General features: G+C 43.4%; 1 protein-coding gene across 1 annotated transcript in view; it reads left to right on the forward strand.

Annotated features, from left to right (window-relative positions):
• The first annotated feature begins 815 nt into the window (after nt 1–815).
• WDR36 (WD repeat domain 36) overlaps nt 816–27278 on the forward strand; it is a 51742-nt gene continuing 25279 nt past the window's right edge. Inside the window, exons 1-11 of the mRNA XM_073344678.1 lie at nt 816–1071; nt 7806–7833; nt 9451–9551; nt 10030–10147; nt 11512–11644; nt 14107–14164; nt 15751–15883; nt 16770–16945; nt 17189–17309; nt 22549–22614; nt 26031–26114. Of these exons, the coding sequence (XP_073200779.1) occupies nt 895–1071; nt 7806–7833; nt 9451–9551; nt 10030–10147; nt 11512–11644; nt 14107–14164; nt 15751–15883; nt 16770–16945; nt 17189–17309; nt 22549–22614; nt 26031–26114 (1195 nt within the window). The 5' untranslated portion in view covers nt 816–894. The remainder of the gene's footprint in view (nt 1072–7805; nt 7834–9450; nt 9552–10029; nt 10148–11511; nt 11645–14106; nt 14165–15750; nt 15884–16769; nt 16946–17188; nt 17310–22548; nt 22615–26030; nt 26115–27278) is intronic.

Below are 27278 nucleotides of genomic sequence, written 5' to 3' on the forward strand. Positions count from 1 at the left end.
GCAAAGTCTGAGCCCATCACCTGGGAGGAGAGCCCCCATTTCATTAGTTGGGATCATCAGTGGCCCAATCTGGGAGCAGGTGGGGCTGGCACAGGACATGTAAGGGTTTGGGGGGAGTGACAGGGATAGCTTGGTGGTTGGAGCATTGGCCTGCTAAACCCAGGGTTGTGAGCTCAATCCTTGAGGGGGGCCATTTAGGGATCTGGGGCAAAAATTGGGGATTGGTCCTGCTTCGAGCAGGGGGTTGGACGCGATGACCTCCTGAGGTCCCTTCCAACCCTGATATTCTAGGAAACGGTGTCAGGAGCCACAGGGCTGGGTGCACTGGAGTTAGGGTGACCAGATGACCAGAACAAAATATCGGGACACATAGGGGGGGCAGCCACAGGCTCACCGCCCCCCGGGGCCAGCTCTAGGTTTTTTGCCGCCCCAAGCCAAAAAAAAAAAAAAAAGCTGGAGAGCTGCCGAAGCAGAATATCAGGACAAATGGCGTCCGGACCGTTCATCGCTCGGGCCGCGGGACAATCAACTAACTATCGGGAGGCCGGGGCACCCGAGCTGCTGTGCACCTCAGAGAAGGCGGCGAGGTGACCACTGGCTACGCCACGGGGAGCTCGACAAGAAACCAGGCGCCGGCAGGGGCAGCGCCTGCGCAGACGCGACCGGCTGTGGCGGGAGTCTTTCTCTCTCCCAGCCCCCCCCCCACCATCGCGGAAGGCGGAACTCGGAGCGCGCGGGCGCAGGCGTAGGGGGGGCCCCTTTCGTGGACGCTCCGGGGCCGCTGGGCCGTTGCTACGAGCCGGTGGCGCCGGAAGGGGTGGGGCTGTTTCCGCAGCGCTCTGGGACGGGCGCGTGCTTTGGGGGGTGAGGGTGCCGGCGGCCCAGCCTGGGGGGATGTCGCGTGCGGGCAGCGCGGTGCGGGCGGCCCCCGGCGGGGGCAGCGCGCTCTTCGCGGGCTTCCGCGCTCTCGGCCTTTACTCCAACCACCTGCCCCACGTGCTGCGCTACCACCAGCGCCACCGCGAGTTCTACCTGCTCACCGCCGCGGGGAGGAGCTTCCACACCTACAACGTGAGTGACCCCCGCCTCTCCCCGGCTCCCATTGCCCCTCCCCCGAGCGACCCCCCATAGCCCTTCCCGCCCCGCCGGATCATGTGGCCCCTCCCTCTCCCCCGCAGCGTGAGCGGCCCCCCGTGGGCTCCGGTGCCCACTCCTGTCCCGCAGCATGCGTGGTCGCCCCAGTCCGCGCCCCCTCTCCCGGCCCAGCCACCTGCACCTTCAGCAGGGGTGGGCAAAGTTTTTGGCTCGAGGGCCACATCTGGGTGGGGAAATTGCCTGCAGGGCCATCAGTGTAGGGCTGGGGCAGGGGTTGGGTGCGGGAGGGAGTGCCGTGTGTAGGAAAGGGCCTAGGGCAAGGGGTTAGGGCCGAGGAGGGGTGTGGTGTGTACAAGGGGGCTCAGAGAAGGGGTTGGGGTGCACAGTGCGGGAGGGGGCTCAGGGCAGGGGTGCAGGGAGAGGTGTGGAGTGCAAGAGCGGGCTCGGGACAGGGGGTTGGGGTGCAGGAGGGGTTCAGGGTGTGGGCTCCGGGGTGGCAATGGTGCGCACCAGGAAGCAGCCAATGGGAGCTTCGGGGGAGGTACCCACAGGCAAGTGCAGCACCCAGAGCTCTCTGCCTCCCCTCCCCCAGGGGCCGCAGGGACATGGTGCTGGCTGCGTCCCGGAGCAGCACGGGGCCCATGGCACCACAGGAGTGGCAATCCTGCGGGCCAGATCCAAAGCCCTGAGGGGCCGGATCCAGCCCGCGGGGCATAGTTTGCCCACCCCTGACCTACAAGGTGCCTTGTTTCCATTTAGGATTTTACAAGACTTGCAATAACTCCCCTCTCCCCCTAATCTCCTCCCCCACCTTTTTAAGCAGGGAAAAGTGAAAACAAAGCATAAGTCTGTGACACCCACACTGTGTATCCTGACAGGTTTCAGAGTAACAGCCGTGTTAGTCTGTATTCGCAAAAAGAAAAGGAGTACTTGTGGCACCTTAGAGACTAACCAATTTATCTGAGCATAAGTTTTCGTGAGCTACAGCTCACTTCATCGGATGCAAGTGATGAAGTGAGCTGTAGCTCACGAAAGCTCATGCTCAAATAAATTGGTTAGTCTCTAAGGTGCCACAAGTACTCCTTTTCTTTTTACTGTGTATCCTCCTGCCCGGAATCCCACCACTTCTCTGTTTCCCACGATCAGTATGGGTGCCATAGCACCTTCCTCTAGATCTGTGCAGATTTTCCTCTGTGCTGTAATGCTGACTCTCCTCAAATGCCCCACTTGGGCCACATCATCCAGAGAGTTAATCTAATCATACAAAAAGGGTCTTATAAGTAAATGAGAGTTCTTGGAATGCTTTGGAAGCAAAAAGCTACTAGGGGAGAGGGTGTTCTAGGTTTGATTTTTGATAAATTGGGAGCAACTGGTTGAGAATTTGAAAGTGGAAAGCAGCTTGGGTGAAATTGATCATGAAATGGTAGAGTTCATGATTCTAAGGAATGGTAGGATGGAAAAGAGTAGAGTGAAGAAAATGGATTTCAAGAAAATAGACTTTAGCAAACTCAGGAAGTTGGTAGGCAAGATCCCATAGAAAGGAAGTCTAAGGAGAAAAACCGTTCAAGAGAGTTGGCAGTTTTTCAAGCATTTATTATGCATTCACTGTGTAGGGAAGATAGGAAGTATGGCAAGAGACCATCCTGGCTGAACCAGGAGATCTTCAGTGATCTGAAACTCAGAAAAAGAGTCCCACAAAAAGGGGGATTGAGGTCAGATTATTGAGTATAAAAAAACTAACACAAGCAAAACACATGTAGGGGCAAAACTAGACAGGCTAAATCCCAGAATGAGATTAAACTAGCTAGAGATTTAAAGGGTAACAAGAAAACATTTTAAAACTATATTAGAACTAAGAGAAAGGACAGGATAGACCCATTACTGAAAGAGAAGGGGAAAGACAGTAACAGAAAATGTGGAAATGGCGAAAGAGCTAAATTACTTTTTTTGTTTCGGTTTTCACCAAAAAGATTAGTAACAATTGGACATCTAACATAGTGAATGCCAGTAAAAATGAGGTAAGATCGGAGGCTAAAATAGAAAAAATAAATTAAAAATTACTTGGACAACTAGATGTCTTCAAGTTGGCAGGGCCTGATGAAATAGCTCCTAGAGTACTCAAGGAGCTGACTGAGTTGATATTTGAGCCATTAGCCATTATCTTTGAAAGCTCATGGAAGATGGGAGAGATTCCAGAGGACTGGAAGAGGACAAATGTAGTGTCAGTCTGTAAAAAGGGGAATAAGGATTATCCAGGGAATTATAGACGAATCAGTTTAACTTCAGTACCCAGAAAGATAATGGAGCAAATAAGCAATCAATTTGCAAACACCTAGAAGATACTAAGGTGATAACAACAAGGAGTCCTTGTGGCACCGTAGAGACTAACAAATTTATTTGGGCATAAGCTTTCATGGGCTAGAACCCACTTCATCAGATGCATGGAGTGGAAAATACAGGAGCAGGTATAAATACATGAAAAGATGGGAGCTGCCTTCCCAAGTGTGAGGTCAGTCTAACGAGGCAATTCAATTAACAGCAGGATAACAAGCAAGGAAAAATAACTTTTGAAGTGGTAATGAGAGTGCCCCTTTTCAGACAGTTGACAAGAAGGTGTGAGTAACAGTAGGGTGAAATTAGTATGGGGGAAGTTAGGTTTAGGTTTTGTAATGACCCAACCACTCCTAGTCTTTATTCAGGCCTAATCTGATGGTGTCCAGTTTGCAAATTAATTCCAGTTCCGCAGTTTCACGTTGGAGTCTGTTTTTGAAGGTTTTTTTGTTGAAGAATTGCCACTTTTAGGTCTGTTATTGAGTGACCAGGGAGATTGAAGTGTTCTCCTACTTGTTTTTGAATGTTATGATTCCTGATGTCAGGTTTGTGTTCGTTTATTCTTTTGCGTAGAGACTGTCTGGTTTGGCCAATGTACATGGCAGAGGGGCATTGCTGGCACATGATGGCATATATCACATTGGTAGATGTGCAGGTGAAAGAGCCCCTGATGGTGTGGCTGATGTGATTAGGGCCGATCTGGTGTCCCTCGAATAGATATGTGGACAGAGTTGGCACCGGGGTTTGTTGCAGGGTTTGGTTCCTGGGTTGATGATTTTGTTGTGTGGTGTGTAGTTGCTGGTGAGTATTTGCTTCAGGTTGGGGGGCTGTCTGTAAGCGAGGACTGGCCTGTCTCCCCAGGTCTGTGAGTGAGGGATTGTCCTTCAGGATAAGCTGTAGATCCTTGATAATGCGCTGGAGAGGTTTTAGTTGGGGGCTGTGGGTGATGGCTAGTGGCGTTCTGTTACTTTCTTTGTTGGGCAAGTTTTGTAGTAGGTGACTTCTGGGTACCCTTCTGGATCTGTCAATCTGTTTCTTCACTTCAGCAGGTGGGTACTGTAGTTTTGAGAACGCTTGATAGAGATCCTGTAGGTGTTTGCCTCTGGGCAATTGGAGCAAATTGGAGGGATTGGAGCAAATGTGATTGTATCTTAGAGCTTGGCTGTAGACAGTGGATCGTGTGATGTGGTCTGGATCAAAGCTGGAGGCAGGTATGTAAGTTTTGTGGTCAGTAGGTTTCCAGTATAGGGTGGTGTTTGTGACCATCGCTTATTAGCACTGTAGTGTCTAGGAAGTGGACCTCTTGTGTGGATTGGTCCAGGCTGAGGTTGATGGTGGGGTAGAAATTGTTGAAATCATGGTGGAATTCCTTGAGGGCCGCCTTCTCATGGGTCCAGATGATTATGATGTCATCAATGTAGCGCAAGTAGAGTAGGGACATAAGGGGACGAGAGCTGAGGAAGCGTCGTTCTAAGTCAGCCATAAAAATGTTGGCATACTGTGGGGCCATGCGAGTACCCATAGCAGTCCCGCTGACTTGAAGGTATACATTGTCCCCAAATCTTAAATAGTTGTGGGTGGGGACAAAGTTCAGCCACCAGGTTTGCCATGATGGTATCGGGGATGCTATTCCTGAGGGCTTGTAGTCCATCTTTGTGTGGAATGTTGGTGTAGAGAGCTTCTACGTCCATAGTGCCTAGGATCGTGTTTTCTGGAAGAGCACTACAGGATTGTAGTTTCCTTAGGAAATCAGTGGTGTCTCGAAGATAGCTGGGAGTGCTGGTAGCATAGGCCTGAGGAGAGAGTCTATATAGCCAGATAATCCTGCTGTCAGGGTGCCAATGCCTGAGATGATGGGGCATCCAGGATTCCCAGGTTTATGGATTTTGCGTAGCAGATAGAATACCCCTGGTCGGGGCTCTAGGGGTGTGACAGTGTAGATTTGTTGCTGTGCTGCTTTAGGGAGTTTCTTGAGCAGATGGTGTAGTTTCTTTCGGTACTCCTCAGGGGGATCAAAGGATAGTGGCCTGTAGCATATGGTGTTGGAGAACTGTCTAGCACCCTCTTGTTCATATTCTGACCTATTCATGATGACTACAGCACCTCCTTTGTCAGCCTTTTTATTATGATGTCAGAGTTGTTTCTGAGGCTGTGGATGTGGTTGTGTTCTGCACAGCTAAGGTTCTGGGGCAAGTGATGCTGCTTTTCCACAATTTCAGCCCGTGCATGTCGGCGGAAGCACTCTATGTAGAAGTCCAGTCTGTTGTTTCGACTTTCAGGAGGAGTCCACACAGAATCCTTCTTTTTGTAGTGTTGGTAGGAAGCTTCCTGTGGGTTAGTGTTCTGTTCAGTGGTGTGTTGGAAATATTCCTTGAGTCGGAGACGTCGAAGGTAGGATTCTAGGTCACCGCAGAACTGTATCGTATTTGTGGGGGTGGTGGGGCAGAAGGAGAGGCCTCAAGATAGGACAGACTTTTCTGCCGGGCTAAGAGTATAGCTGGATAGATTAACAATATTGTTGGGTGAGTTAAGGGAACCACTGTTGTGGCCCCTTGTGGCATGTAGGAGTTTAGATAGTTTAGTGTCCTTTTTCCTCTGTAGAGAAGCAAAGTGTGTGTTGTAAATGGCTTGTCTAGTTTTTGTAAAGTCCAGCCATGAGGGAGTTTGTGTGAAAGGTTGGGGTTTTTGTTTTTTGAGAGTTTCTAGTTTTGAGAGTTCATTCTTGATCTTCTCCTATTTGCTGTATAGGATGTTGGTCAGGTGGTTCCACAGTTTCTTTGAGAGTGTGTGGCACAATCTCTCACCACAGTCTGTGTGGTATGTTGATTGTAATGGTTTTTTACCGTCAGTCCTTTTGGTATGATGTCCATTTGTTTGCATTTGGAAAGGAAAATGTCTGTCTGTATTTGCACGAGTGATAAGTAACAGTCAACATGGATTTGTCAAGAACAAAGGAATGGTTTGACATGATTTGACAGGGGTGCTCTCAGAGAACGCCTGCCTACTAGATGGAGCCCTGTGGGTGTGACAGGTGGAGGACCACTTTGAGGATCCCAATTGGGCTTAGGCATGAGATAGGCTTTTGAGCACATAGACCAGGAATCCCAAACTCAAATCCCCATGAGGGCCACATGAGGACTAGTACATTGGCCCGAGGGCCTCATCACTGAAACCTTTTCATACAACAATACAAAAGTATAGTCAAAAATGAAGAGTAATGTAATATGCTATTAAAAGTCAATGTATTAACTTTTTAAAATCTGTAATGTGAAGAGGCATTTTAATAAAATATAAACACCTGTAACTATTAGGTGGTCAGTAACACTGATGTCTATCGACATGGCTGTAATGGCAGGAACTTTTTAAAGTAACTATTCGTACAAAATACGTTGCCACTTTTAACAAACATTCTTCCCAACTACTCACAGCAAAGAATCATACATGCTGAACTTCATACCTCAGACTTCTCGTCTAGTCCATGAGGCTCCGCCTCTGCACTGCCTCTTCCTACCCCTTCCCTGACCCCATTCCAACCCCTTCCCCAAAGTCCCTGCCCCATTCCAACCCCTTCCCCGAATTCCCGCTCCAGCCTCGCCTCTTCAACGTCTCCTCTCCTCAGTGTGCCGTGTCGTGTCGTCGTCCCCCCACTCCTCCCCCCTCCCCCCCCGGAAAGTCCTAAGCACTGCCAAACAGCTGTGAGAAGAACTGGGAGTTAGGCGGAGGAGCAGGGAGTTGGCTGCCGGTGGAGTTGCCGCTTATGGTGGGCTGCAGGAATGGGCCGTGTGTTTGAGACCCCTGACAGACTGAGGCAGTTGTCCATGTGCTTGCTGGCAGAAACTTTGATTCCTGAGGGACTTTAATGGGGGAAATGTAGGCATATGGGGACTTAAGTGCCTACAGAATTAGATGGCAGCTGACCGTGTGTTCTGAGGATCTCAGTGGCCCCTAAATGTTGGATTCTGGGAGTGTCTAAAGTGGTAGTTAGGTGCCTAAGACATATGTGAATCTAGCCACCCAGCACCTTTGTACATATATACCAGCCCTTTGCAGATGTTTTGATATCCACAGAATTTTCTTGTGGATCTTGGCATGCCTTAAGGTTTAGGACCTGCTCCATGCTGGGGGATGCAAATCTTGTCTCCCAGATGAGATGATTATGAAGACGTTCAGTGACTGGGAGTAGTATTTGGCCCTGTCTCTGCTGGAGTTTTACACATTGGTTTCTAGTCAGCTCCTGCACTTTAGAGCCATGACGACCCTTTTGCTACATAGTTCTGAATTTGCAAATGCTAATGTTTCTAGAATGCCGGATTAGTATTTGTAGGAAATTCAGAGCAGAAAACTATTAAAGATCTATCTTTTTTTTTTTTTTTTTACAGGTAAAGAAACTTGGTATAGTTGCTGTTAGTAAGTATACAGTTCTACATCCTGCAAATTACATTCCCCCCCCCCAAACAGCTAACACATCAGTCTACAATAGCCTGTGATGGGATGTTAGATGGGGTGGGATCTGAGTTACCCAGGAAAGAATTTTCTGTAGTATCTGGCTGGTGAATCTTGCCCATATGCTCAGGGTTTAGCTGATCGCCATATTTGGGGTCGGGAAGGAATTCCGCCCCCCCCCCCCCCCCCGGCATTTCCCTGTAGAAAATGGCAGGGAAGCAAAGGGAATCCACACGGGAGGGTGGGGGGTAACCATGGGTGCAGTTTTGGGGGGGGGGGGGATTGCCCCCCTCCAAACAGAAGTGAGGCATGGCAGGGGCACACCATCCCTCCAGCCCCCATTCTGCAAGCGCAGAGCTGTCCAGCCAAAGGAGGCTGTTTTGGCTCCGCTGACTCTGCAGCTAAACACTGCTTTCTGGGTCCTCGTGCCAGTTGTGCTCCCCTTCTGTGTGCTGGGAGCCTTCCTGTTTCCCATTTGTGCAACAGTGAGTGCCTCCGATGGGGCTGGGTAAGGGGGAGTGAGGGGGGGAAGATGCAGTGGAGAAGGAAGTGGGAGGGGAATGTGGGAGTGAGGGGAGGAGGATGGAGAAGAAACGGGGATATGGGAATCATGGGGGAAGTGGGAGCCGGGCATGCAGCATCCCCTCAGCAGCAGCTGGAGCTTCCCCGTTAAGCAGGCCCATCAAACCCTCATCCTGACAAGTCCTGCCCCGCATACTCAGACTCCCATCCCACTGATTCCCCAACCAGCTGCACCTGGACCCCCACCCCATCAAGCCCCACTTTCCCAGCACCTGGGCCCCCCCATTGAACCCCCCACACCGAGACCCCACCCCACTGAATCTGCTAACCCCATCCACCTTCCAGATTTTGAGTCCCTGCTCCAAAGCATGGGGCAGTAGAACTTCCAAATGAAACCATTGTAGGGGGAAAAGAATTATGATAGTCAAAACAATGTGTGTTCTAGTAATCTCATTCTTGGAAACAACTGAACTGTTTTAGCTAAAACTTTTAAGAAGTAGTCAACCTGAAGCAGATACTCAGCATGGAAAATTTCCGTCCAAATGGTTTAACGTTGACAAAGATATTAGCCAGTGAAAGTGGGGTTTTATATTGGGATGTGTCAAGCAACCTTAACTGTAGGCAGTGTCAGGAGCTCTCAAGACTTAATGACAAATACAAAAATAGTTGACACTTTTTTGTGTCACTTGTTTTATATGCTCCTGTCTTAACATGCATTCAGTTTTCTTAAGAAGGCTGTTCTTGGGCTGTAGGAATCTTGAAAATGTTATTTTTGGGTAGCTTCTGTCATGTATAATGCAGCCATATTTTAAAAGTTAATTCATGCCATAACTTGCAGTGTATCCTATATAGTTTCTCATTGTGTTCATTCTTAGGAAAACATTTCTTATAATTTAGCCACTTGTTGCCCAAAGACAATATTGGATAATTTTCTCTTCCTGATGTACCTTAATTTGTTGTTGGTAATTTGCAACCATGAATGTGTTGATACGTTGTAAGACATTCTTTTTTTATTGTGAAAATGGAAATTGTTAAACTTATTTCCCTCTTTATTCATAGGTAATGCTTTATTACAAGACATTACTTGTTTGGCAGCAGACAGAATGTTGGTCTTTGCTTCATATGGCAATCTTCTCCATGCTTTTGCCCGGAACAAAGAGGTTTTTATAACTTATTTATTGTGTAATGACCAGACACTAAGCCAATATTGATATGTTTTCTTACTTAAGTCACTTATTCATATCAATTATAATTTAATTTCACGAGTTTTGGGGACAATAGCCTCACAATGCTCAGCAATAACAACAATGGATAAGTTAAAATAAAAAAGGTTTAAGGACAAATTCTACAGTGGTTGGGCTGTGACACTTATAAAATAAAGAAATGATCTTCAGGACACAAAAGTTAAAATACAATTAAAACTGACAAAAAGGATTTGCCAAGTACGCTTTCTCAGTACCGAGGAAGCTATCATAAATGAGGATTAATAAAGGTGCATATTTACTAGATAAAATATAGTATAAAGTTGTGTATTAACAGGTTTCTGTTACAGGTAGTTGCTATCGTTCAAGTAATATACTAAAATATTACAATATGTGAAAAGCTTTTACTTAAATAATGTGTACTTTGAAATCATAGGTGGTTCATATATATGAGGGTCACAAAGGAGAAATTCGCCTTTTGCAGCCGTTTGGTGATCATGTCATCTCTGTGGATATTGATAACGTTCTTATTGTTTGGGATGTACAATCAGAAGGTGAGTCACTATTGCCTCATTCTGTAACTGTCCAAATTGTATCTGTGGTATGTGATAAAGGTAGTAAGCATTTGATAATGTAAGACAATTTGTTTAATGCTTATGGCAGAGTTCTTAATTTTCTTAAGGCAAAATAAAACAGTTGTTGCATTAGTGTTTGAAGTCGTGATCCTGCAGTGAGCTTCGTTGGTGGACCCCTGCACCCATTCAAAGCTCCATTGACTTTGGGAGGAGAAAGGGTTGGAGGAGCATGTGGGTGCAGAATTCTACTCTTGGATAACTGGTATCTCTTAACATTCCCTTTGTTCATGAGGGTTGTGATGAAAGAAGTTTGGTGTCATATGCAGTTCTAAAATTTCTTCAGTCCCTTTATCCTTGACAGTGGGTATGGCATGGAAATTGCTTGCTCTCTTGGCAGCAGAAAAAGATCAAGTGCCAAGTTTTTTAGTTGTCAGTAGCCTTTTGTGCTCTTGAGTGAATAGGTTTGAAAGGATTTGATTTTTATCGATAAATGTTGATTTCACCATATGTGCACAAACCAATGAAAAAATATTTCCATCAATGATGATTGCAAACTTACAGATATGCAGAGTAAGAAAAGTCCTGTTTGAGAACTTCTTAGAGTTTTGATTTAAGGCATTTACTTTGTGTATTTTGACATGTGGTGTTGACAATTTGTTTTAGTAGTTAAAAACTTTTTTTTTAATCTGTCTCTGTTGTCATGAAATAATTGTCTACCCCTGTTGCCTGACCCCACCCATAGTTTCTCACAACTGTGAAAATTTAAATAGATAATAGAAAAAAATTGCTTAAATATTATCCATCGATATTATAAAGGCTATTTGTGCCACATTTAAATAAGGTTTGATGGCTCACTGTTAGGTGGGATCGCACTTCGGTGGCTTAATTCTTTCTTTTCAAAGAATTGTCCAAATTTGGCATTGGGCAATGACTCATTAGCCTGACAGGTTCTCTTATGGTGGTCTGCGGCGTTTAACAATTTTTAAAATAACTACTATGCTTCTAAGGTGGCGTTCATGTATTAACAAGACTTCTTGTTATAATGTAAACAGAAGATATGCTAATCAAGTGAGATGTTCTGCTCAGAAAGCACAATAAGAATCCTTCATAATGAGATAAATCTGTTCTGCTGGAAAATATAAAGTAAGCTACATAACTTGCCATGAGATGGGTCAGGTTCATACGAGGTTTCTGGTGCTTTCAGGGAAGAAATCCCAATTGTGAGGACTTCTTCCACTTGTGCATGTAAAAGAGAGCCATTTTTGCAAATTTTAAAGAAATAATCATTCTAACTTGGAATTTTGTAATGGCAGCATAACTAACACAGTTTCTTATGTCTGCAGAAGAATACCTACAACTGACTTTTGATAAGGCTGTTTTTGCAGTTTCTGCCATTATGCATCCAAGTACCTACTTAAATAAAATCCTCCTTGGCAGTGAACAAGGAAGCCTGCAGTTATGGAATGTAAAATCCAAGTAAGATTATGTATTCTTTAAGTACATTTCACTCTCTAGGTGGAGCTATACTCCGAGTTTTAATATTTCCTAAATAAAATGTTCTCTTAATGCAGGTCTGTTTTTTCTAACTCCTTCAGCAGAAGAGCCCCTCAGTGTTGTTTTCAGAAATATGGGCAATACAGTTACCTCTCTCATGTGACTGAAAATGCTATTTTTCTAGCCAGGATTTTTTTGCTGTGAAGTAACAGGGATCATGCAGGTTTTTTCAGTAATGTTCCTTGCTTTCATTTCCCAACCCCGACCCCACTCAGCATTTTGGCTAGTTGTCTGTCTGATGAAGTACGGCAGTGGAAGTAGTTGTAGAACTCCTCCCCTTTAAAATTGTTGTCCAGCCACTGAGTGGGCCCATGAGGAGGAGGGAGATATGCCTAGCGTGGGTGACCAGACAGCAAATGTGAAAAATCGGGACAGGGGGTGGGGGTAATAGGAGCCTATATAAGAAAAAGAACCAAAAAATCGGGACATCTGGTCACCCTATGCTTAGCTGAGTGTGGGGAGCAAGGTTTCACACCTGTGCAGCTGCTGCAGGATTTGGGACTGAGATCACTACTCAAATTGTGCCTCCTCACGCTCCACTACAGTAATTCAAGGTGGGGAAGAGACTTGCTGATTGGGGGTCCTGCCCTGTTGTTGATTCAACTTGTTTTACATTGCCCCAGTTTGCCAGTACAGGCATCTGAAATTGAAAACATATTACTGCACTGTAGAAGTTGTTGGGCTGGAGGGCGTTGTTGTACATTCCAGTTCTCCTAAGTGCAATTTTCAGAAATGACTTTGGCACTGAGGAGGCCAAGTCCCATTTACTTTCAGTAATCACATTAATACAAAAACCATAATTACGACTCATGGTTTTTATAGTAGCTGGTAGGCCTTTATCTCTCTCTTGTATGGTGTGCTGATTAGGTATGTGAATTCATATGGTGGCAAATCTCCAGGCTGCTCATCTGCACTCTTTCTGCCAAACCACAAAACTACATGGTGCCGAGTCCTCTTATACAGACTAATATGTTTTCTTCCCTCCTTCCTTGCATCCTTGCAGAGTGGAAACTCTGCTGTATTTTAGGACCTTCCATTCTTGTGTTAGACTGAAACAATAGCTGTGTTCGCTTGCAGACTTGCCACTGCATTGGGACATGTTTAGAATATCTTCGCAACCAGAGCTAGGAACTTAATTTTTTAAAATAACGTAAATTCTTTAAAGACTGTGCAGGCCAAATAAGTGTTAATCAGTGATTATATACAGTTTTAATGAGTTTGTTCTTTTTAGTTTGTTTTTATATGTATTTTAATACTTTAAAAATCTGGATTTAGTTTTAAGTTTCATTGTAATATATTTTGGTTTTGGCGCAATGGCCGATGGCTGAGTCACTATTAATAAGCTTGACTTAAGTGTTGGTACTCTAGAGTTGGAAATAGCCAGCTCATGGAAAGATAGAGTGGGAGACCTCATTATGGGTGCGCACACACTCTCTGTAAATGTGAAAATATATATGACTACAATTCATGAGAATTTACACTTGTCATGTAGTTCAGGGTTTTAGTCTCATAGCAGTTATACATTTTCAGTAATATCATTGCTCTTCTATTTTATTTTATTTTTATTCAAGGTAGCTATATGGTGCTATAGATGCTGTACAAAAACTACTAAAATAGGATTAAAATAGAATTTTTTCTTAAATTCCTTTTTAAACAAAGATAGAGTAGGTGATTGCAGTTTGAAATTAATGCTCTGCTTGCGCTTGTTTCAGCATTTTCACACTTGTGTGTAAACATAATCGAGAATTATGTTTTAAAGGCCTGATCTTGAGCCAGGTGCCTAGTTCAATGCTTACTGATTTAGATAATCCCATGGCATCAGTGGTAGTATTTGTGGTAATCCGCACCAGTTAGTGGGTGCAAGATTGAGCCCTAAATTTGATTTTAAGTGAATCTGCCTTGTAACCCAAATACAAAAATCAGTCAACTTTTTTTTTTTGTATAGCATGCAAAACTAGACATTTTGTTTCATTATTTGATAACTAATAAACACAGCCAAACTTTATTTTATCAAAATACTTTTATTGCTTACAGTGATGGTACATATCCTCAGTCATGTAGTTTAGTCACTAGTGTTACTCATGCACCTCTCATGTTTCAAGCATTCTGTAATCAGGGCCTTGTTTACAATTTCCTTTGCACTCAGTTTTACCACTGCTGTGCCTGAAAATGGTCTCATCCTGAAGACCGAATGCACCCAATATATTTTTTAACTTTTCCATATAAATGATTGTATTACCCAAATTTTTAAATTCCATATTTTTTTAATATATGCTGCTAGCCTTCATTTTTTGTCATAGTTCTTTCTAGATGTACTTGCTAGACATTCATTTTGACATAGATTTTTTTCTAAATGTAACTTTTAAAACACTTTCTTTTCACAGCAAACTTTTATACTCATTTCCAGGATGGCGTTTAGGGGGTGTGACAACCCTCGAACAGGTTAGTAGTTTTGTTAGTACATTTGTTTATAAAAGGTAAATATAGAACAGCAGTCAGTGTTAACATTCTTGTACAGTGGAATAGGTGCATATTATGTGCAGAGAGTACAGATAATATCCCTGCTCTGAGAAGCATACAATCTAGGGGACCATCCATGTAAACTCTTACTAACTCACATAGCTTTCTTAACTTCATTCTGGTTACTCCATTGAGTAAGGGCTACTTCGGTGACTTAAGTTTGTAGGGTATTGATGTACCGTAGGTCAGCTTAATTATGTTGCAAGTTTCTTGCTTCTGAAATTTGTTTTGCTTTAAGAGAAACTAGGTGGGAAAATCAAACGTTTGCCAAAATGAAAAGAACTCCAAAAAGAAAAAAATGGGGCTATTACAAACAAACTAAAAGTATTATACCAGATGGTATCATATAACATCGGCTGCTCAAGCTTCTGTGAACAATTTTGATTTCATATAAATTTATTTTTAATGCAACATGTTCAGTCTCACTTTAATGCTTTAGAATGGTCAAATGCTCAATTATAGATTAAAATAAGTGATATTACGTGGTAGGAAACGAAGTGTAAGATTTATTAAGTACCTGACTATAAGGTTAAACCATTTATTTTAGACCTAAATTTACTTTAATGTCATGCATATCGGGTGTTAACTTGCTGTACCTGTAACATATTGGTATAGGAAAAGCTTATGGACCATGAAGTGGGTTACATAGAACTTGACATAACATATTCCTTACAGAAACTGAGTTTGTGAAATGAAGCACTCAAGTCAGGAAATAAGATCCTTGTGCATATTTTATACTGTACAGGTTTTAGTTACGTATCATGCATACACACATTGTGTAAGACTGCCTCCCTTACATAATGCACCAGTTGCACAGTGAACGAGGAACAGATGTGAAATTTATTAGACTTTTTTCATAGAATATCAGGGTTGGAAGGGACCTCAGGAGGTCATCTAGTCCAACCCCCTGCTCAAAGCAGGACCAATCCCCAATTAAATCATCCCAGCCAGGGCTTTGTCAAGCCTGACCTTAAAACATATTTTGAACATATTTAAAAGAAAACTTTTATCCAGTACAGTTATCTACCAAAAAGATTTTTTATTTTTTCTAGGAAAGTTTTTAATTGCTTAAATTTATTTCTTAAATTATTTTTATGCTAAATTTAATGCATTCCCTCCTGTTAGTTGAATATCCATGGACTCCCTCCTGCCACACTACACATTGTTGCTCCTGTGCACTGAAAGCTGAATTGCTCAGAGTTATAATGAAATCAGGTCAAATCAAGTGACTCAGTAGTTTTATTCTGAATTGATGTTGTGTAATTTCAAACATAAGTTTTTGGCTAGAATGGAGCAGAATCCCTGCCTAATTTGCTAAGAAGAAGTACCTCATTTGCTTTGCAAATTCAACCTGTGCACTGAATGAAGCAGTGATGTTGTAATAATAAGATATGTAGTTAAAGAATATATTAATGCATGCAGAAGAACTTATTTTTAATAGGAAAAATACAGAAGGATGGAGAGGAATCTGTTTAATTTCTCTCTCATCATTGAACTGTCTTTCACAGGCACCAGCAGTAGATGTAGTTGCAATAGGTCTCGTGTCTGGTCATATCATTGTGCACAACATTAAGTTTGATGAAACACTGATGAAATTTCAGCAAGACTGGGGTCCCATCACAGCAATATCTTTCCGTACAGGTAAATTCTAGCAGTTTGATTAGTCATATATGCGGATCAAATTAAAACAGTAATATTAATTGAAAAGTAGAAAAATTTAAACACATTTTTAAGCTATTGTAGGCACAAAACTTGGGGTTGTATGTCTTGGGTTTTTTTAAAGTTTACAACGGCTAATAGTAATAAACTTGTGATATTTTCTTTATATAGTTGGAAAAATTGCAAATCTTACAGGGGAATGTTTAAAATCTGTGTACTGCAACATTTTACTATTTAATAAATAGGAAGTAATATTGACTCAGAACAGATCAGCCTAGTTGTAGGGGTCAGTATTTTTCAATACAGCAGATTTGGCTCTTGCTGCAGAATTGTGCTCCTGAATCTAATCTTTTATTTAAATATATCAAGCTCTAATGCTTGTGAACTGAACCTTGAGAATATAAGCGTGTCAGCTGGTGCAGTAAGCATACAAACAGAAATTAGATCTGAGATGTGTGAGCAGCGCCCATTCCTGTCATTCGTCTAACTCTGAAATCTAAAGATAGCCAGTTAAATATCCACTGTGGGGTTTCGTGAATCTTCCTCTGAAGCATCTGGTACTGGCCATTGTCAGACCAAGATAATAAACTAGATATACCTGGTCTGATCAGATATTGCAAATCCTCTGGTCCTGTTACTTATCGTGCTGATGGTCCATTCTCTCTCTCAAAAATTAGATCGCTATGATAAATGATTGCTTTAATTTAATGTTCTATTTAGGAATTATTTTTTTCCTCTGATTGTAATCTTTGAGAGACAGATTTGCTTACATGAACTTTAAAAAGTTAAAATGATTGAAAGCTATAAGCAACGTATAATAAAAAAAATTTTTGGCTTTGGATTGTTTTTTTCTTCATTTTGTGATCAGATGGTCATCCAGTCATGGCAGCTGGAAGTCCTATTGGACACATTGCACTCTGGGATCTGGAAGAGAAGAAACTAATTAGTCAAATGCGAAATGCCCATTCCACAGCAATAGCTGGTATGTCATTTGTCCAGGGAGAGCCACTTCTTGTTACTAATGGCGCTGATAATGCTATAAAGGTAAGCTATTTTTTCTGCTACTACCATTGTGGTAAATTTATTTTTTTCCAGTGGTCCTCCAAAGTACGAATACTTGTGTAGACTTGAGGTAGCCCTTTTTCAGTTGCATCAGCATGTATAGTAAAACCAAAGTTACTGAATGAGACAAGTTGTTGTTTCTAACTACGTTATTCCAATCTATTTTTTCAATGGGAGTTGTTGTTATGTTTACTGATGTTCCATTTCTTTGCATTTCTCGAGCAGATATGGATTTTCGATGGCCCTGGAGGTGGTGGTCGTTTGTTGAGGTGCCGTATGGGACATAGTGCTCCTCCAACAAAAATCAGATACCATGGGCAAAATGGACAACAAATTCTTAGTGCAGGTAGAAATCCTCAACTTCTCAAATTTACCCATTTTGTTCTGCACTGTTATTAAATAAACTCTTCAGCTTATTGGCTAGTGATAAAAGAGATATGACTAGCAATGTCTTTGATTTTGACAGCGCATTGCAAATTACTGTATTTAATCATTTAGATATATTAAGCAAACTGAGTAATTCTTCAAGTGATTGCACATGTGCATTCCATGCTTGGTGTCCGCACCTAGCGCTCGGTTGTTGGGAAATTTTTCCTTCAACTGTACCTGTTGGGTGGCTTGTGCTCCCTCTGCTGCCATGTACCATTGTATAAAGGGCAGAGCTGCTCCTAGCCCCACTCAGTTCCTTCCTGTCACCCATGACAGTCATCAGAACCCTTGTTCATTACCAGAACACTTCTTTGTCAGCTTTGTGCATGATGATGTACATAATAGAGCTAGTCTGGTAGTTGTAGGATTTTGATATTTTAAAAAAAAAACAACAGTTTTTTCGGTCTTGTTTTTCCCCTCCCCTCCCCCTGCGTTTCAGGGTTCTACTGATTGCACCAAGGTATGCCCCAGTCACTGGGCTTCAAGCACTGTGCTTCTTGCTCGAGGCCTGTGCTAGTGAGCAACTTACTGTAGTTGCCTGAGGGGTCTGGCTAAAGCAGAGTAAAAAGACCAGTGCCTAGAATGAAGAAGCATAGGGAGGCTAGGGTGAAATTTCTGCTGTTGGGAGTTGGCAATCAGGCCACCATTGAAGCCAGTCCGGTCTGACTTGGTGCTGAGTGCTGCAGCTTCAGTGAGAAGTGCACCTCCAGCATTATTGGAATCTGGGCACCGATCTCTCTTGTCTGTGCTAAGAAAGAAATATAAGACTTCCAAAGAGGCTCAGAGCAGGGGAAGATCTCTACCCTTAAAGTCTGGTAGGAGGGGTGAGAACACGTTGAACTGAGTGCATCTGAAACCTAAGCACTCCTCTCCCAAATCGGTGCTCTAGTCAGCACAGTTGCTTTCAGTGCTGCAAAGGGCACCATGGAGCCCAGTGCCAGAAGCGGCACAATCAACTTCATTGTCACCAGAACAAGATACCACCTCAGTGCCAACTACCCCGGAGGTGCCTGAGTCAGCAAGAAATTTGCTCTGCCTCTCGATGCTGGTGTCTCCATCTGTACAGGACTCGGATCCCTCGGCACCATTGTCCTGTCCGTTGCCATCTCCAGCAGGCCAACGTGTGGTACTGAAGTTGCCTATTTCCCCGGTCAGCCCATTCGTACCCACCAAGGGGAACCTTGCAGTGATGAGGACGCTCCGCCTATCACCAGGTTCTCAGTACCAGTCCCTGGTATTGACTGGATGAGCCACTTAGAGATGGGATCTTATGTCTCACAAGCCCGAAGCAGGACCTGTCAGTCCTCAGTCCTCTCTCCCCACCTACCATTGAGACCCCACAATGGGAGTTGCCAAGAAAATGTGGCTAGGTCACTGAGGTCGAGCCTTGTACCAGTAGCCATTTTGGAATGCTTTGGGGTTTCCCCAGTTTCCAGATCTCCCCCCTCACCATGCCTATTCAGTGCCCTCATCTGGGGACAGCCTGCGCACTGGTCTGCAGGGTCTGGTTCCAGGACCAAAACCAAGCATCAGGAAGAGGTCCTAGAAGCAGAGGAACAGCCTGTAGGAGAGCTTCAATCTCCTCCACTCCTGGCTTTCTCTTCGTCCTATCCAGATGATGTGGTTTCTCTGGATGAATTTAAAGTCTGAGGAGTTGTGAAAGAGAGTGACTGCAGACATGGGCATGCAGGTCCGGGAGTCCTCATATCAGTTGATTGACATAGTATCAACTGTAGGTCCCTCCAAGTGGTTCTGCCAATTAATGAGGCAATACTAGAGCCTATAAAGGCTCCATGGCAAATCCCGTTATCACTGCTTTCCGCTTCAAAGAGGGCAAAGAGAAAATACTATGTGCCCACCCAATGTTTTGAGTAACTTTGTACCCACCCATCTCTGGGCCTCATTAATTATGGCAGCTAATGAGGGTGAGTGACAAGGACATCAGACTGCTGCCCTCAAATCAAAAGACACAGAGAGAGTGGACTTATTTGGCAGGAAGATTTATTCCATGGAGGGTTTGCAGCTGTGTATTGCTAACCAACAGGCTCTGCTGGGGCGGTACAGTTTTAATTTATGGGGCTCTGTGTAGAAGTTCGGAGACCTATGTCTGCTGATGGCTAGGCAGGAGTTCTTTTCTCTGGTCAATGAGGGCAAACTAGTTGCAAGAATATCAGTGCAGACTCAGTAGCTAGGACCACAGGTTCTGCGGTTGCTAAGTAAAAATTATCTAGGTTAGTCTTCTGTTCTCTCCTTTGAAGTCCAGAATACTACTTGGGACTTGCCATTTGAAGATACTTCTCTGTTCTCAGACCAGGTGGACAGAGTGTTCCATGGCTTAAGAACTCTAGAGCCACCTTAAAGTCCTTGGGTTTGTACATAGTGCTTTCTGACTGGGGAAGATCTCAACATCAAGAGAGACACTGATTTCCCTGCCCCTCTCCCCACCCCCACTCCATCTGCTCGACATTACCTGTCAAAAAAGAAGTCCAAAGGTTTTAGGTGCAAGCCTCTCCCTTCTGCTGCTTCAGCTTAAGATATCCAGGAAGTACCAAGCAGTCATTTTGATGGCCCTGTTGAGGTTGCCATGCCATTCTCCGTCACTCCAAATCCATATTCCCCCACCTTTGCAAACAGTCTGTCCTGCTTCCTCAGTGCTTGGTTCTGAACTACTTCAGACCTGTGGGTTTTGAACACTGTGGAGATGGGATATACTCTCCAGTTTGCTTCTACCCCTCCTTCACAACTTCCCTCCCTGCCCCCCTCAGGGATCACTCTCACAAGGAGCACCTCTTTCAGGAGGTACAATCTCCCCTTTGGTTGGAAGCTGCAGGGTAGGTTCCATGTGATCTCAGAGGGAAGGGGTTTTATTTGGTCTGAGACCCTCTTACCCTCCATCCCTTTGGGATGAGGATAAGAGGGTCTCAGACCAATCTTAGACATGTGTCAATTCAACAAATTCTTGAAAAAGATAAAGTTCTTCAAGTAGTGTCCTTATGGGTGCTCCACTCTAAGTGCACTTGCGTCCCCAGCGCCTTTGATTGGAGATTTCTCATAGCAGTGTCCATTTGTCCCACACATGTGTTACCTAGCCTTGTGCTATGTGCCATTGTTACGTAGCACTGTGTGGGCAAACTGCCCTCAGTTCCTTCTCAAGCACCTCAGCCTGAGATTGAGCCTTTGTCATTGTCCATGTTGCGTTTTAGCTCAACTGTGTCCCCTTAGCTCTTTTTGTAGTTAGTTTATTATGGTTAAGGCTACATTTTAGTCATTAGTATTTTTAGTAAAAGTCATGGACCATTCACGGGCAGCAAACAAAACTTAACAGCCCGTGACCTGTCCATGACTTTTACTATATACCCCTGACCAAAACTTGTGGGGCAGAGAGGCAGCACACAGCCTGGGCCCCCCACTGGTGCTGGGGGACCTGCAGGGCCGGCAGACTCCCTACCTGGCTCTTCTTCCGGGGCTTCCCGGAAGCGGCAACATCCTACTCTCTCAGCTGCAGGCACCACTCCTGCAGCTCCCATTGGCCGCGGTTCCCGGAGAATGGGAGCTGCGAAGCCAGAGCTCTGCACAGAGGCAGTGTGCAGAGCTGCCAGGCCATGCCTCCACCTAGCAGCTGAGTGAGGGGGATGTTGCCACTTCTGGGGAGCCCTCCATGTAAGCACCATCCAGAGCCCGCCTCACCCCGTCCTGTGCCCTGCCCCCTCCCACACCCAAACTCTGCTGCTGCTGTGGGGCGCGGTCGCCCAAGATTGCCCCAGCAGCCGCCAGTGCAACTGGTGCAGGGGCTGCCTGAGCTCCCCCTGAGCCAGGCATACTGGCTGCTGCAGAAGTCACAGAGGTCGCAGAAAGTCACAGAATCTCTGACTTCTGTGACAAACCCACAACCTTAATTGTAGTTAGTAAGTAGTAGTAGTTTAGTTTAGAAAATTTTTTGCTAGATAGTTTCTCCCCTCCTGGGCATTTTACTTTACTGGGAGGGTATGCCTGGTTCTCTGAGTTTCAAACGTTGCCTTTCGTGCCAGGAGGCAGTCCCAGTGAGTGATGGACACTCCTGCTGCATCCGTTGCCTTGGGGAAATCTCACATTTCCCAAAAGTGCAAACTTCAGTCTGGCATTAAAACCTAGAGTCAAGAAAAAAAATAGGGAGATCAAACTTGGACACCTCATGATGGAGACCTCGCAGCACCTGGCTTCTGACCCAGGCCAGGGGACCCCCCAGTCTCCAAATAAGACTGATGCCTCCAAGCCACATTCCTTGAGGGTATCTAAGAGGAAGACCCAAGATTCTTCCCATAAGACTCCCAAAGACCGTCCCTTGAGTTCTCCAGGTTGGAATTCTCCCTTTCAGAAGTTGTGGTTTCTGGTGACTCCAGCCACTTTGGCACTCATTGCTCTCCAGCCTGGTATGAGTCTGCTAGTTCCTCAGGTACCAAGGGCACTGTTAGACCTAAAGACTCTAAAGTCTGGGGCTCATATAGATCATTGATCTGTGAGGAACCTTTCAAGCACTTACGTCTTGGTGCAGAGGGACTGGGCTCCCTGCCCCAGACTCCTGTCATACAATCCTGGTTTTCTTAATACAAGCTATCCTGCACATAACCTTCCTAAGTCCCATGTGCACCCTTGGTCTCCCCAACCCCAAAATTTGCCACTGAATCCCCACTTATTTGACTTGCTCCCCTGCTCCCGAAAGAGTCTTCTCCTGTAATGCCCATCCCCTGCCAGGTACCGTCCCAACCCCATGCAGCCTTGCTTTCACTCATCTCTGCTCCTTTTTATTCCCTTCCCGGCACGAGTTGGTTTGGTTGATTTGTGTACCTTAATTGTGTTTTGATGCCTTAGTCTGTTTTGGTTTCTTTAAAGGTTAACTTCTATTAATTTCCTGGGTTTGTAACACCTGTTTTGGGATAACTGTAAATTTCTGGGGGGTTTTGTACCTGTAAATTTGTGCTTCTAACCCTAACTCCAGGTTATTTTGTTTTTGTCTGGGTTTATTGTGTATCAAGATTTGGACATAAACTGCTTTACCATTCCTGTAGCATTCTGGTTTATCATTGTTCAAATGTCTGTTTTTGATTTTTGTGACTTGGGCATAAGCTGATATTGTTATGGGTAGGTATTTACTTTTCTTTTTCTTAATATTCCATCAGGTCAGGATGGAACCTTGCAGTCTTTTTCCACAGTGCACGAAAGGTTCAATAAAAGTTTAGGACGTGGTAAGTAGTACAATGAATGTACAAATGAAAGGAATAAAACATTTTTTAATTATGTAAAAATATAGTTTGAAAAATGAGATGACTTTGTTTTTCTTATTTCTACAAGTACCAAAGCATATCCTGTAGGGCACAGTGAGCTTCAGTGCACATTTTACATACCGTACATGTGACTGAAGTGTCTTTGTGTGGTAGTATAGTTAAACACTTCAGCAAATAATTCTAATTAATTTAAAGACTGACTTTTTTTAGAACTATGTCATGGGAAATAATTTCTGGTTCTTGTGATATGAATTATTTTGTATTAGTGGAGTATAGAATAGTAGGCATTTTTTCTATTTTAATTTTTTACATATTTAATATTAAAATTTCTCTCTTCCCCCTCACCCTTTAGATTGCATCTCTTAAATCTGGCTGTCCACTTCCTCTTCTCACTTTCCAACAGCATCTCGCAGCTGGTTGGGTGGCTTTCAAGCATATTCCCCTGCGCCCCTCCCCCTCCACCCCCCACTGGTGGGACTACATTTTGGGAATATGCTGTGTTCCTTATTTAGCCTCTTAACAAAAATAATCTTGAAAGTAACCTTTGCTGCATCTGAGGGACTTGCTTTTCCACTAACTGAAAGTACATAATGGGGATACAAATGTGCATAGATACAAATAATTGTAAAAGTGGTCATCTGGTGATGTCATAAATTTGTTTTCTGGGGAATTTGTTATACTTGTGATATCTAAGTACATTAATAAGTTAAGCCTTACACCATCCTGAGAAACATGAAGTATTATCCAAATTTTACCTAAGAGGAACTGAAATTCAATTAAGACTTTGCTAAACTCTCACAGGAACTTCAGATTTCTTGACTCACAATCTAGTGATTAACACAAAAGAGTTGATTTCCTACTCCAATGTAAAAATAGTATATAACATTTCTGAAAAGATCGAAGGTACCCACCACACAGAAATGGCATTTAAGAAGAGTTAGTTGCAGAGTCAAGCACTCAAAAATTAGGAAATGCGGGAATTAAACTTGCCTGTGTAATGTTTGCTTGGTCCCCTTTTCTAGTATTACATGCTATATTTCTCCACAGTACCTCTGCCTCATTAAATGCACAGAATGGATGGTGCTTACTGAATGAGCTTCTATTCCATATTTTGTTTTCTCATTGAATTTGTGGCCTTTGGCCTTATTTACTGCACACTATTCAAACCCTGCTCTGAAGACAGAAGTGTTAATTTCATTGTAGGCTTTTCTGTGGTGCTCATCCCTCTAGTATCTGAGTGTTTCATAAACATGAATTAATTGTCATAGTTCCCGTGGGAGGTGAGGGGGTGGCATTATTCCCTTACAGATGAGGAACTGAGGCACAGAGATAGTGAGATTAAAAGCATTCACTAATTTTGAAATTCCTAGGCGAGATATTTCAGCACACGTAGCATTTTATAGAAATATGTATTTAAAGCTCAGTTCCCATTGACTTCAGTAACAGCTGTGTGTGCTGAGTTCAAGGGTCTCAAGTCAGACTCCCAGGAACACATGAGGAATACATAGTTAGTGACCACCTGTGAAAAGTTGGGTTTATGTGGCTTGTGCCGCATGATACAGACTCTGACAGAGGCTGGGATAGAATCAGTTTTTTTCCAAGGAAGCATTCAACTGCCTTCATTATGAGACTGTCCTTTCTTTTCCTGAAGTCTCCTGCCTCCTTTACTGCACACCTTCCAACGACAGCCACTGCAACAAAGAGTACGGGAATGCTACAGAACACATCTTCATTCACTACACAAACCTGATTCATTGCCAGAGCACTATCTATCTGGTGCACTGAATGACAATAGTATGTGATCATGTCATTAAAGGCTGTATCCTAATGCATATGCACACAGATGTTGAATTATTTCCTAACTTTCCAGTGCTTGACTCTGCAACCTTTTATAGTGTTTTAATGTAGTTTTTTTGCATGTAATCGCCTGGCTTTTTAAAAAGCAAACTAGAAAAAAGTAGAAATGCTAACACATGAAATCATACTGATCCCTGCATGATTCATCAACAGGATTTGGACCTTTAGATCCACAGCACAGACCTGCCACCTGAATGAATGGAGTAATTGATTATATTGGCTGGTCTACCATTACTAAGGGGTTTGATGCACACTTTGCCAGTGGGTTTCAGAGATTTGCTGACAGAGAGGAATATAGAGGCTTGTGAATCTTGCATTCAGTTCCAGGTTCTGGAGTGGAGAGTGCAGTAGTAGAGAGCCTTTTGTCCCCGGTCCCCCAGGAAGCCTGACCACTCACCTCTCCCTGGCTCCCAGTTCCAGTTCTTTCCCTTTCTCCCTTCTTCTCCCCCCCCCCCCCCGACCCCCCATCCCCTGACAACTCCTTGTCCTAATCTACTTCATCTGTCCTCACCACTAGTCCAGCTCTTGTTCCCTCTGCAGTGGAGTTGGGCTGCTACTTCATGCTGTTTGTGGGCTCCAGCAGGGAGATCATCAAGAGCACAGGAGAGCTGCCACAGCAGCTTCTGGCTGCTGAAAGGAGCAGTTGAGGAAAAGTCCTGCTTCAGCCCAATACAGACTCTCTCTTCTGAGAGTTTAGCTGCCAAACTCTTAGAAGTTGCTACTGACAATGTGTGAACTGTTTTTTTTTCAAAGGCTTTATAACTTGGCCAAATTTAGTGAGATTTTACCAGGAACAGCAAAAGGCGCATCCCAAACATAAGAATGGTCTGACCCAGTATGGCCAATGGTCCATCTAGCCCAATATCCTGCCTTTCAACAGTGGCTAGTGCCAGACACTTCAGTGAAAATGAACAGAACAGGGCAATTTGAGTGATCCATACCCTGTCATCCAGTCCCAGCTTCTAGCAACCAGAGGTCCAGGGGCATCCAGAGCATGAGACTGTGTCCTGGACACGAGTGCAACAGCCCCCCTGCATGCTAAATTTCAAGTCATGGCTCCAAAGCATGGAGGAACTGGAGCGTCTCAGAAAAATGATTGGAGGAATTTTTTAACATGGGCAAAACGATTTGTTTCTGTAATCTCAATCTCAGAAATGGCTGAATGGTTTGTGCTGAAACTTTCCCAAACAGTTCCACCAGAGGCAGACATTCAGCATGAAAAATCTTACTCTGAGCAGTTAGTGTGGCAAAATTTAAGCAATTGAAAACAAGGTCTTTATAGTGGGAAGTGCTGGGCAACTTTATAAGCAGTGCTATGAGTTTTGCCCATTATGACTTTAATGTTAAAAGTTTCAATTTGTACATTTTAGAAATAAGTTTTTTAAACAAAAAATTAATGTATTCTATATTTTTGCTGTGAACTTTACATTTAGTAGATTGTTTATACCTTAAGGAAAGTTTGTGGCTGCATATATTTTTAACTGACTGAGAGTTGCTGACATTTTTCTGGTTTTTTAAAGGTTCCATAAACAAAAAGAAATCAAAAAGGAAAGGTCTTCAGTATGATACAATGGCCCTTCCACCTATTACTGCATTTGCAACAGGTAGGTAATATTTTATGTCATATGTAGGAGAGAGTCGTTCCTCTGCTCACAGGAACCTGCTTCTTCAATTTTACATTTTTGTAACTTATTCAAAAATTTACTAATTTATCAGAAACCCAAATTAATCTTTTTGAGGAGATATATTAAATTGGTACAGCTCTTCAAATACTGAACGGTGACTAGCTGGGTAACAAGGTGGCATTTTTATATAAATTGTGCCTTCTGAGTACTCTCAATAGAGCTACAGACTCAATACAGATGTCTAAGAATGAACTGGATTTTACTCTGGCTCATGCATCATCGGAGTTAACTAAATTTTGATTGGAGAATCTTTATTGTTGCTGATACACAAGTCAGAAACCCCTTAACTTTCTTTATATTCTCCCGACTGAATTTGTAGGACTAGCAGTCAGGGGGACCAGCTGGGAGAAATTCCTAGTGTAAGGAAATAGCTATTTGTGATTAACACGTGTTCATGGCATAGTTAAATTATCTTACTGTTACTAATGTGTGTATCCTGCATTGTCAGTAAAATTGTATGTAGATGAACATATGCAGAGAAATATTTCAGTATTTTTTGATAGTGCCTACAATATGATGATTCTCAGACTGGATTTTTTTTTGTCATGTTAATACATTAAAAGGATTTTCTCCTTAAGAGTAAGGCCCCAATAACTCATCCTCTTGCACCAGAAGCAAAAGCAATTGTAGTTGCAATTGCATTTTAACAATGTCAACACATAAATAGCCTACATATTGTAAAAAGACAATGTTCAATTATAATTTGTGTAATTTTAAAGCTTACATTTTGGTTGTTCATATATTGCATAACACACACTCCTGGTTTGGCTCTTTCAGTAGTAATTGTTACCCATTGTTTTTGTAATTGCTATCATAGTGCTATATTCAATGTCCTTAAGTTCCTTAAACTTGTTGACCTAGTTGGCCACGGGTGAAGGTCTTTCAAGAGTATTAAAATATTTAAAATTCATCTGATGTAGAATGTGCTCTAATCGGTAAAGTTACTGGAGTGGGAGCCAAGAGACCTAAGATCTATTCCTAGCGTGGCTGTTGACCTACTGTGTGACCGTGGGCAAATCACTCCACATCTCTATACTTCAGTTTCCCTTCCTGTGCATTTTTCTTGTCTATTTAGGTTATATT

The sequence above is a fragment of the Lepidochelys kempii genome, chromosome 5 (assembly GCF_965140285.1).
Source record: "Lepidochelys kempii isolate rLepKem1 chromosome 5, rLepKem1.hap1, whole genome shotgun sequence".
Taxonomy (NCBI): domain Eukaryota; kingdom Metazoa; phylum Chordata; order Testudines; family Cheloniidae; genus Lepidochelys; species Lepidochelys kempii.